This window comes from Thalassophryne amazonica, chromosome 10, assembly GCF_902500255.1.
Source record: "Thalassophryne amazonica chromosome 10, fThaAma1.1, whole genome shotgun sequence".
NCBI lineage: Eukaryota > Metazoa > Chordata > Actinopteri > Batrachoidiformes > Batrachoididae > Thalassophryne > Thalassophryne amazonica.
In genome coordinates, this window is record NC_047112.1 from 112,276,750 (window position 1) to 112,289,489 (window position 12,740).

General features: G+C 41.2%; 1 protein-coding gene across 1 annotated transcript in view; it reads right to left on the reverse strand.

Moving 5' to 3' along the window:
• tgfbr3 (transforming growth factor, beta receptor III) overlaps nt 1-12,281 on the reverse strand; it is a 271,094-nt gene extending 258,813 nt beyond the window's left edge. The window contains exon 1 of the mRNA XM_034179237.1: nt 12,150-12,281. Within this exon, the coding sequence (XP_034035128.1) occupies nt 12,150-12,207 (58 nt within the window). The 5' untranslated portion in view covers nt 12,208-12,281. The remainder of the gene's footprint in view (nt 1-12,149) is intronic.
• Between the last annotated feature and the right edge of the window lie 459 nt (nt 12,282-12,740).

Sequence of the window (12,740 nt, forward strand, 5' to 3'; positions counted from 1 at the left end):
CTGATTTGCAATCTAAGTAACGACTTAAAAAAGTGCGATTGTGAAATGCAAACTTTCAACTTTAATTTGATCCTACATTACATAAACATTCATCACTAAGTTCACAGCAGAATGCCTTTGAATGTCCCCTGAGAAGTTTCCAGCTCAGACAAACTGGTTTCAGTGATTGGAAAGATGCTGTACTGTACACACTGGGCCTCCATCATAAGAGCAGACACAGAATGAGTGGTGCAGATGATCTGGTGTGGAGACTGTGGAGTTTTTGTTGTTTATTGTAATGGGACAACAGTACTTCACGGCGGCACAGTAGATTAGTGGTTAGCACTGGTTGCCTTGCTGCAAGAAGGTCCTGGGATCGCTTCCCACCTGGGCTTTTCTGTTTGGGAAAAGCCCAGGTGGGAAGCGATCCCAGGACCTTCTTGGATTTTGCATGTTCTCTGTGTGTTTGTGTAGGATCCCCTTGGGCGCTCCAGCTTCCACCCGCTTCCAAAGACATGCAGATTAGGTGAACTGGCGACTCTAAATTGACCGTAGGTGTGAGTGAAAGTCTGGATGTGTTTGTCTGTCTATACAGTGAAGCCAAAAATTATTTAGTCAGCCCCGATTGTGCAAGTTCTCCTACTTAGAAACATGAGAGAGGTGGGTAATTTTCATCATAGGTACACTTCAACTATGAGAGACAAATGAGAAAAAAAAAAAATCCAGAAATCAAATTGTAGGATTTTAAAGAATTTATTTGTAAATTATGGTGGAAAATAAGTATTTGGTCACCCACAAACAAGCAAGATTTCTGGTTCTCACAGACCTGTAACTTCTTTAAGAAGCTCTTCTGTCCTCCACCTGTTATCTGTATTAATGGCACCTGTTTGAACTAGTTATCTGTATAAAAGACACCTGTCCACAGCCTCAAACAGTCAGACTCCAAACTCAACCATAGCCAAGACCAAAGAGCTGTCAAAGGACACCAGGAAGAAAATTGTAGATGTGCACCAGGCTGGGAAGAGTGAATCTACAATAGTCAAGTAGGTTGGTGTGTGTGTGTGTGTGTGTGTGTGTGTGTGTGTGTGTGTGTGTGTGTGTGTGTGTGTGTGTGTGTGTGTGTGTGTGTGTGTGTGTGTGTGTGTGTGTGTATTCACATCGCATGAGGAGCGCAGCTTTCAGGAAATCAACTGACAGCATCAATTGACATATTTGTTGTTTATTTGAGAACATTTTATTTAACATACGAGGGCTGTCAATAAAGTTACGGTCCTTTTTATTTTTTTTCAAAAACTATATGAATTTCATTCTTATGTTTTTACGTCAGACATGCTTGAACCCTCGTGCGCATGCGTGATGTTTTTCCACGCCTGTCGGTGACGTCATTCGCCTGTGAGCACTCCTGTGGGAGGAGTCGTCCAGCCCCTCGTCGAATTCCTTGTCTGAGAATTGCTGAGAGACTGGCACGTTGTTTGATCAAAATTTTTTCTAAACCTGTGAGACACATCGAAGTGACACGGTTCGAAAAATTAAGCTGGTTTCAGTGAAAATTTAACGGCTGATGAGAGATTTTGAGGTGATCTGTCGCTTTAAGGACTTTTCACGGTGCGAGACGTCGTGCAGCGCTCTCAGGCGGCGTCATCAGCCTGTTCAAGTTGAAACCTCCACATTCAGGCTCTATTGATCCAGGACGTCGTGAGAGAACAGAGAAGTTTCAGAAGAAGTCGGTTTCAGCATTTTATCCGGATATTCCACTGTTAAAGGAGATTTTTTTAATGAAAGACGTGCGGACGGGTCCGCGCGTCGGCTCGCAGCCGCCGCGACGCTCCGCCACAGGAAAAACACCTCTGCTGGAAGCCTTAAGGACAAGTTGGAACATGTCCTGCTGTTAAACAATTTCTCATATACTCACTCCACTGAAAGCCATCAAAAGCCGCCTGGATTTTATAAATGGTTATCAACACGGAGGTGTTTTTCCTGTGCCGCCGCACCGCGTCGCTGCGTCCCGACGCGCGGACCCGTCCGCTCGTCTTTCATTAAAAAAATCTCCTTTAACAGTGGAATATCCGGATAAAATGCTGAAACCGACTTCTTCTGAAACTTCTCTGTTCTCTCACGACGTCCTGGATCAATAGAGCCTGAAATGTGGAGGTTTTCAACTTGAACAGGCTGACGACGGCGGCTTGAGAGTGCTGAGCGACGTCTCGCACCGTGGGAAGTCCTTAAAGCGACAGAATCACCTCAAATCTCTCATCAGCCGTTAAAATTTTCACTGAAAACCAGCTTAATTTTTCGAACCATGTCCACTTCGATGTGTCTCACAGGTTTAGAAAAAATTTGATCAAACAACGTGCCAGTCTCTCAGCAACTTCTCAGACAAAGGAATTCCGACGAGGGGCTGGACGACTCCTCCCACAAGGAGTGCTCACAGGCGAATGACGTCACCGACAGGCGTGGAAAAACTCACGCATGTGCACGAGGGTTCAAGCATGTCTGACGTAAAAACATATGAATGAAATCCATATAGTTTTTGAAAAAAATAAAAAGAACCGTTACTTTATTGACAGCCCTCGTATTACTAGGCAGCACTCTGCAATTATTTTATTTTCCAGTTTGTATAATGTTACAATAAATTGTTGGTTTAAACAACAAGCAAATTTAGATTTTGCATTTTGTTCCCATACTGTACAGAAAATCAACTGAACCATGACCTCAAAACCCAGGTAGGTATCGAACCATGATTTTGTGTATCATTACACCCCTAAGACAGACAGACACACACACACTCACACTAGCGTGTTACCTGTGGGGGTCCATGGGCTCTAGATTGGGTGGTGTTTATAAAAAGTGTTTACAAAATAGGTAGTTGACATTTTTCAAGGGTGGCAATAAATTATGCAAAGTTTCTGTAACGATTTGGAATGACGTGTGACTCCAGAATGTAATTATCAATGTCTATTGTTCACTGTTGTCTATGGGGTTAAAATTGTCTCATTAATATTTGTAAATGCACGCAGGGTGATCTACAAATAATCATTGATTTGCAAATGTGTTCAGATATCCACAAATGCAAAATTCATATTTGTAACTTATAAATTGGTACTTTGCAAATAATGTTGTATTTGCAAATATAAATCTTAATTTGTAAAATAAAAAAAAAAATAAAAAAAATTTCATTTGTAAAACTGGAAATTGTTTTGTGAATTGAGTTCAGCATTTGTGGATCACCATTACACGCATTCATCGCTTTCCTCTGTGACGTAATTTGAGACATTCCTTTCGCGAAAGCAATCAATCAATCAATCAATTTTATTATATAGCGCCAAATCACAACAAACAGTTGCCCCAAGGCGCTTATATTGTAAGGCAAGGGCATACAATAATTACGTAAAAACCCCAATGGTCAAAACGACCCCCTGTGAGCAAGCACTTGGCAACAGTGGGAAGGAAAAACTCCCTTTTAACAGGAAGAAACCTCCAGCAGAACCAGGCTCAGGGAGGGGCAGTCTTCTGCTGGGACTGGTTGGGGCTGAGGGAGAAATCCACACAGATCCACAAACAAATGCCTACTGATTCACAAATACACACTCACGCACACTGGATATTCACTAGATGGCAGAGTGGTTCCATTCATTGATGTTGCAGGCTGAAACTATATGCTCTCGGATGAGAGAAGACCAACATTTCAGAATAAATCATTTCACATTACCGTAATGGAAGCGTCTGATGGATGGGTATGTATGTGGTGATATTGTCTGCAAGGGTCAATTATTTTTTAAAATTATGTGTCCGCAGATTTCATCATGGGAGGGGGGTGGGGGGTGTTAGTGTTGTACTCTTTAACGCAGTGGTTCAAATAATTGTATTAAACAGCATTGCGCCTGTGCGCACTCCGTGACACAGACATGCTGCAAAATTCTTCTTTTAAAAACTTGAAAGTTCTAAAAGTTTGCAATGTCCACATGCTACATTTACCTAAGCTTCGCACAGGAACCACACAGTGTCACTGCAGCAACCAACCAGTCCCGCTTTATGACAATTGTCGCAACAGCCAGGCTTTCAGTAGCATTTATTCTCCTCGAAACTCTGCGGATCCGAGGAAACTGATTTGTATCTGTAACACACAGATCAGTGTCCGCAGACTTATAAAACTTGCATGATGTCGTAAAAAAAGAACGCTTTGCGATAAGCATTTTAAAAACTCAGTAACGATCACGATTAAAGAGTCATCCGGGAGCATATAGTTTCAGCTTGCCACATCAATGAAAGGACCCACCTGCCATCTAGTGGATATCCAGTGTGCGTGAGTGTGTACAACCCCTGGCAAAAATTATGGAATCACCGGCCTCGGGAGGATGTTCTTCAGTTGTTTAATTTTGTAGAAAAAAAGCAGATCACAGACATGACACAAACTAAAGTCATTTCAAATGGCAACTTTCTGGCTTAAGAAACACTACAAGAAATCAGGAAAAAAAATTGTGGCAGTCAGTAATGGTTACTTTTTTAGACCAGAGGGAAAAAAAATATGGAATCACTCAATTCTGAGGAAAAAATTATGGAATCATGAAAAACAAAGAACGCTCCAACACATCACTAGTATTTTGTTGCACCACCTCTGGCTTTTATAACAGCTTTGCAGTCTCTGAGGCATGGACTTAATGAGTGACAAACAGTACTCTCATCACTCTGGCTCCAACTTTCTCTGATTGCTGTTGCCAGATCAGCTTTGCAGGTTGGAGCCTGTCATGGACCATTTTCTTCAACTTCCACCAAAGATTTCAATTGATTAAGATCTGGACTATTTGCAGGCCATGACATTGACCCTATGTGTCTTTTTGCAAGGAATGTTTTTGCTCTATGGCAAGATGCATTATCATCTTGAAAAATGATTTCATCATCCCCAAACATCCTTCCAATTGATGGGATAAGAAAAGTGTCCAAAATATCAACGTAAACTTGTGCATTTATTGATGATGTAATGACAGCCATCTCCCCAGTGCCTTTACCTGACATGCAGCCCCATATCATCAATGACTGTGTTAATTTACATGTTTTCTTCAGGCAGTCATCTTTATAAATCTCACTGGAACGGCACCAAACAAAAGTTCCAGCATCATCACCTTGCCCAATGCAGATTCGAGATTCATCACTGAATATGACTTTCATCCAGTCATCCACAGTCCACGATTGCTTTTCCTTAGCCCATTGTAACCTTGTTTTTTTCTGTTTAGGTGTTAATGATGGCTTTCGTTTAGCTTTTCTGTATGTAAATCCCATTTCCTTTAGGCGGTTTCTTACAGTTCAGTCACAGACGTTGACTCCAGTTTCCTCCCATTCATTCCTCATTTGTTTTGTTGTGCATTTTTGATTTTTGAGACATATTGCTTTAAGTTTTCTGTCTTGACGCTTTGATGTCTTCCTTGGTCTACCAGTATGTTTGCCTTTAACAACCTGTTGTTTGTATTTGGTCCAGAGTTTAGACACAGCTGACTGTGAACAACCAACATCTTTTGCAAACATTGCATGATGATTTACCCTCTTTTAAGAGTTTGATAATCCTCTCCTTTGTTTCAGTTGACATCTCTCGTGTTGGAGCCATGATTCATGTCAGTCCACTTGGTGCAACAGCTCTCCAAGGTGTGATCACTCCTTTTTAGATGCAGACTAACGAGCAGATCTGATTTGATGCAGGTGTTAGTTTTGGGGATGAAAATGTACAGGGTGATTCCATAATTTATTCCTCAGAATTGAGTGAGTCCATATTTTTTTCCCTCTGTCTAAAAAAGTAACCGTTACTGACTACCACAATTATTTTTCCTGATTTCTTATAGTGTTTCTTAAAGCCAGAAAGTTGCCATTTGAAATGACTTTAGTTTTGCGTCATGTCTGTGATCTGCTTTTTTTTCTACAAAATTAAACAACTGAATGAACATCCTCTGAGGCCGGTGATTCCATAATTATTGCCAGGGGTTGCATTTGTGAATCAGGAGGCATTTGTTTGTGGATCTGTGTGGGATTTCGCGAAAGAATGTCTCAAAATTACGTCGCATAGGAAAGCGATGAATGTGTGTAACTGGTGGATCCACAAATGCTGAAACTCAATTCACAAATACAATTTCCAGTTTTACAAATGTATTTTTTTTTTTTAACAAATTAAGTTTTATATTTGCAAATACAACATTATTTGCAAGACCAATTTACAAGTTACAAATATCAAATTTGCATTTGTGGATATCTGAACACATTGCAAATCAATGATTATTTGTAGATCACTCTGCGTGCATTTACAAATATTAATGAGACAATTTTAACCCCATAGTTGTCACGTAATATCCATAATTTCTCCAAAAAAATTTTGTACTATCAATGTTCCGTTTTGGAGGTGTTCATCCTTAAACCAAAATACATACCAAATGACAATATCAGCTCTCCCCCCAGTTTCTCCATGTTCGAAGGTATATACATACACACACACACACACGCGCATGCATGTTTATAAACCATTAACTTTAACTAGTAATGACTTCCATGACTTTCTTTGCTAACAAAATTTAAACTATTAGAGAAAAAATTACTCATAACCATCCCAAAGACGTATCGTTATCTTTGGCTGCTTTCAGTGATGCCGGTATTTGGTTAGACTCTTTCTCTCTGATTGTCTGTCTGAGTTATTTTCATTAGTTACTTCATCCAAACCTCCACATGTTTATTAGACCCCATTCCTACCAGGCTGCTCAAGGAAGCCCTACCATTATTTAATGCTTCGATCTTAAATTATGATCAATCTATCTTTGTTAGTTGGCTAGTACCACAGGCTTTTAAGGTGGCAGTAATTAAACCATTACTTAAAAGCCATCACTTGACCCAGCTATCTTAGCTAATTATAGGCCAATCTCCCAACCTTCCTTTTCTCTCAAAAATTCTTGAAAGGGTAGTTGTAAAACAGCTAACTGATCATCTGTCAGAGGAATGGTCTATTTGAAGAGTGTCAGTCAGGTTTTAGAATTCATCATAGTACAGAAACAGCATTAGTGAAGGTTACAAATGATCTTCTTATGGCCTCGGACAGTGGACTCATCTCTGTGCTTGTTCTGTTAGACCTCAGTGCTGCTTTTGATACTGTTGACCATAAAATTTTATTACAGAGATTAGAGCATGCCATAGGTATTAAAGGCACTGCGCTGCGGTGGTTTGAATCATATTTGTCTAATAGATTACAGTTTGTTCATGTAAATGGGGAATCTTCTTCACAGACTAAAGTTAATTATGGAGTTCCACAAGGTTCTGTGCTAGGACCAATTTTATTCACTTTATACATGCTTCCCTTAGGCAGTATTATTAGACGGTACGGTTACGCAGATGATACCCAGCTTTATCTATCCATGAAGCCAGAGGACACACACCAATTAGTTAAACTGCAGGAATGTCTTACAGACATAAAGACATGGATGACCTCTAATTTCCTGCTTTTAAATTCAGATAAAACTGAAGTTATTGTACTTGGCCCCACAAATCTTAGAAACATGGAGTCTAACCAGATCCTTACTCTGGATGGCATTACCCTGACCTCTAGTAATACTGTGAGAAATCTTGGAGTCATTTTTGATCATGATATGTCCTTCAATGCGCATATTAAGCAAATATGTAGGACTGCTTTTTTGCATTTGCGCAATATCTCTAAAATTAAAAAGGTCTTGTCTCAGAGTGATGCTGAAAAACTAATTCATGCATTTATTTCTTCTAGGCTGGACTATTGTAATTCATTATTATCAGGTTGTCCTAAAAGTTCCCTGAAAAGCCTTCAGTTAATTCAAAATGCTGCAGCTAGAGTGCTGACAGGCACTAGAAGGAGAAAGTGTATTTCACCCATATTGGCCTCTCTTCATTGGCTTCCTGTTAATTCTAGAATAGAATTTAAAATTCTTCTTCTTACTTATAAGGTTTTGAATAATCGGTCCCATCTTATCTTAGGGACCTCATAGTACCGTATCACCCCAATAGAGCGCTTCGCTCTCAGACTGCAGGCTTACTTGTAGTTCCTAGGGTTTGTAAGAGTAGAATGGGAGGCAGAGCCTTCAGCTTTCAGGCTCCTCTCCTGTGGAACCAGCTCCCAATTCAGATCAGGGAGACAGACACCCTCTCTATTTTAAGATTAGGCTTAAAACTTTCCTTTTTGCTAAAGCTTATAGTTAGGGCTGGATCAGGTGACCCTGAACCATCCCTTAGTTATGCTGCTATAGACTTAGACTGCTGGGGGGTTCCCATGATGCACTGAGTGTTTTTTCTCTTTTTGCTCTGTATGCACCACTCTGCATTTAATCATTAGTGATTGATCTCTGCTCTCTTCAACAACATGTCTTTTTCCTGATTCTCTCCCCTCAGCCCCAACCAGTCCCAGCAGAAGACTGCCCCTCCCTGAGCCTGGTTCTGCTGGAGGTTTCTTCCTGTTAAAAGGGAGTTTTTCCTTCCCACTGTCGCCAAGTGCTTGCTCACAGGGGGTCGTTTTGACCGTTGGGGTTTTTCTGTAATTATTGTATGGCTTTTGCCTTACATTATAAGCGCCTTGGGGCAACTGTTTGTTGTGATTTGGCGCTATATAAATAAAATTGATTTGATTTGATCTGTGAGGCATTAATTTTGTTGGTTTGGAACCAAGATTTTGCTTGTTTACTAGTGTGCTTGGGGTCATTGTCTTGTTGAAACACCCATTTCAAAGGCATGTCCGCTTCAGCATAAGGCAACATGACCTCTTCAAGTATTTTGACATATCCAAACTGATCCATGATACCTGGTATGCTATATATAGGCCCAACCCATAGCAGTAGAAACATCCCCATATCATGATGCTTGCACCACCATGCTTCACTGTCTTCACTATGAACTGTGGCTTGAATTCAGAGTTTGGGGGTCGTCTCACAAACTGTCTGCGGCCCTTGGACCCAAAAAATGTAAGGATGAAGCCAGCACCTGTTGAACATGCTTTTCTCTTTGAAAGACTGAGGAAAATGGGACGTGCAAGACATTGTTCAGAAGAACAGTGTAGTTTGATTAAAAAGTTGATTGGAGAGGGGAAAACATACGCAGGTGCAAAAAAATTATAGGCTGTTCATCTACAATGATCTCCAATGCTTTAAAATGGACAAAAAAAAAAAAAAAAAAAAAAACAGACGCGTGGAAGAAAACGGAAAACAACCATCAAAATGGATAGAGGAATAACCAGAATGGCAAATGCTCACACACTGATCAGCTCCAGGATGATCAAAGACAGTCTGGAGTTACCTGTAAGTGCTGTGACAGTTAGAAGACGCCTGTGTGAAGCTAATGTATTTGCAAGAATCCCCGACAAAGTCCCTCTGTTAAATAAAAGACATGCGCAGAAGAGGTTACTGCCGCGACGCGCGGAATTCCTCCGCTCCTCTTTCCATGACAAAAACTCCTGTAACAGTGGAATGTGCCGTTCATTTCCAAACTGGACGCTGTGTTTTATCCGGGACATCCTCTGACTAGCACAGGAATTGTGGAAGACGTGGACATCAGCACTTTTTCGGCACATTGAGACAGACGTGCAGAGAAATTCCATGCGTCGCGGTGCAGCCGCATGGCGCAAAGCAACGCCATGATGAAGCCTCACAGGACATGTTCTGGCATGTCCAGGCTCATCCACAATTTCTCGGTTAGTCACACGACTGAAAACCCACCGACAGCCGTCTGAAAGCCATCTCAAAGCCGTCCTGTGAGACCAACATGGAGGTGGTTTTGTGCCGCGCCATGAACGGCACGGTGGCGCAATCCTCCGCTTTTCTTTCCATGAAACAAAACTCCTGTAACAGTGGAATGTGCCGAAAAAGTACTGATGTCCACGTCTCCTGCCATTTTTGTGTAAGTCAGACGATGTCCCGGATCAACAAAGCCTTCACATTGGAAATGATCTGGTTGTTTCAGCGGGGTTTCAGCCTGTCGATCGGCGCTCGGAGTGCGGCGCACTCTCAGCAGCTGTGGGTGGTCTTTAAACCGGCTGGAGCACTCCTTAATCTGTGTAATCCCCATAAATCGTCCCTCAAAGCCATTTGAATTTTCCGAATGGTGTCCACCTGGAGGTCTCTCACAGTTTCTGGAAAAAATTGATGCAGCAACGCTCCAAATCATTCAGACATTTATTCGCAATAAAAATCCGACAAGAGGTTTGGACCACTGCTCACACAAAGCCTGCTCACAGGCGAATGACGCAACCGACAGGCGTGAAAAAACTCACGCATGTGCACGAAGGTTCAAGCTTGGATGATACAATCACATGTGATTCAAATCCATATGGTTTTTGAAAAAAATAAATAAATAAAAAGGTCGGATACTTTTCAAACAGACCTCGTATCTATCATATCAGTTTAGTTTAAGTGTCATGTTGCTATTACCATGAGATAAGATAAGATAATCTTATAGTCCCACAATGAGGAAATTTACAATCTTGCAGCAGCACAGGGACAGTCACAGAACAACAGCGTAAGTATGCAGAAACTGTGCAGGAAAACAATATATACGCAATAGAATAGCTTACACTACATTCAAGCAGAAAGAATGCTTTGTAATATTGCACATGAGTATTCAAGTGATGTTGTACACAAGTGTACAAGTGTTATTGCACAGAATGTGAAGTATTACTGCAAATGGCTAGAAGACTGTTACTTCGATGATATTAATGATTTGAGTGATCTGAGTACATTGGGAACAGTGCTGGTTGTGGAGTCTGATCGCAGAAGGAAGGAAGGAAATTCGGTATTGCTCCTTCATGCACTTTGGGTGGAGCAGCCTGTCACTGAAGGAGCATTTTAGTGCAATCAGGGTGTCACACATGGGGTGGGAGGTTTCTTCAGCGGGGATAACAGCTTAGCCATCACCCTCTATTTTCCAAACTTAAGACGCTCTTATTTTCCCTTTCGTATGGCTAGCATACAGACATAGTATAGTTCTATGCTTTTTGCTCTTTTAATTAATTTTATTAGGAAACGGAGCGTGCCGCAGCCTCAACTTTACCTAAATTCTGGGTCTTTTAGTGACGCTTAGGACTAGTGGCTGGTGATCACCTTAGTATCCTGTTTTTCTTGTTGTTTAACACTGGCAAATTACTGTATTTCTGGTCTTTCTGATGCCTGATTCTGTTTTTTCTCTGTTTTAGGTGCAGCTCCATCCAGAGATGGGTGTGGTATCTGTGCTGGAGACCCTCCTGTCCTATGCACCAACAGCATTTCCTGTATATTCGTTTTGTGAATTGTTCTGTAATTTATGTTTGTAGCATGGCCCAAGCAGAGGGTCACCACTTTGAGTCTGGTCTGCTTGAGGTTTCTTCCTCAAAGGGAGTTTTTCCTTACCACTGTTGCTCTGGGGGTTAGTAAGGTTAGACCTTACTTGTGTGAAGCGCCTTGAGGCAACTCTGTTGTGATTTGGCGCTATATAAATGAAAATAAATTGAAATTGAAAATCCTCCTTTCTCCCACCTCCTACACTGAGTACAGGGGACTTCCCAGGACAGAGCTGGTCTTCCTAATCACTTTGTCAAGGCTCGTCCTCTCAGCACTTGTGATACTGCTGCTCCAGCAGACCACTCTGGAAAAAAATGGCTGATGCTACAACAGAGACAAAGAAGGTTCTCAAGAGCGCCCCCTGCACTCCAAAGGACATGAGTCACCTCAGCAGGTCGAGTCTGCTCTGGACTTCCTTATAAGCCACTTTCAAGTTTCAGGGCTGCAGGGGCTGCTGGGTAAGTTCAAAGTTTAAGTCATACAAGCCATGCAACAGCTTTTTCCATCCAAAGCTAGACTAACAAATAATGCCAGAGACCCCCACGACCATAAAGTACAGATTGGTCATCCCTGCACTGAAAAGTACCGGACATCTGTACTTCTATCGCCTGTTTTTTTTTTTTTTTGTACTGTCTCATTTCATTACTTTATTTATTTAACAGTGAATATAGTTTTGCCTATTTGACACTTACTTCTTACAGAAGTTTTTTCATTTCTTTTCTTATTGTTTATGCACCAATAACACCAGCTTTATATATATCTACACATACATACACACACACACACGCTGTATATACATATAAACATACAAACTATGTGCCATTCAGCTGAACATGACTTATTTTCACATGTAAACGTATATGGGAGTGATCTTACCTGCAGATGTTCGCCAACATAGTGTAAGCAGCAATAAGCAGATGGTGGACCTCATCATTCTCTTACTGCGCTGCAGCTTCTAAAACAAGGAACGTGGGCAAAAAGGCCTTTTGTGCCGCTTTTCACTAATTCTGGGTCAGTGAAATTCCACCTGTAAAGTGAACAAAAGCAGAAAAGAAGTGTGTTGTATTTTAGAAGAAACAGGATGGAACTGGGTTCTGCTGAATATTCCGTATGGGAGTGATGGTCCTGTCGCACCTTGATTTAGCCTGCGTATGTCAAAGTTTTAAAAATACGTACGTTTAATAAGTTTTTTTTTTTTTACACATATTTTTGACATTATATTTTTATTATTTTTGACGCATGCCAGTGTATGGGCTCATACGAGGTCTGTCCAAAAAGTAATGGACCTTTTAATTTTTTTCAAAAGCTATATGGATTTGAATCACATGTGATTGCATCAGCCAAGCTTGAACCTTCGTGCGCATGCGTGAGTTTTTTCACGCCTGTCGGTTGCGTCATTCGCATGTGGGCAGGCTTTGAGTGAGCACTGGTCCACCCCAATCATCGGATTTTCATTGTCAGAGAAAT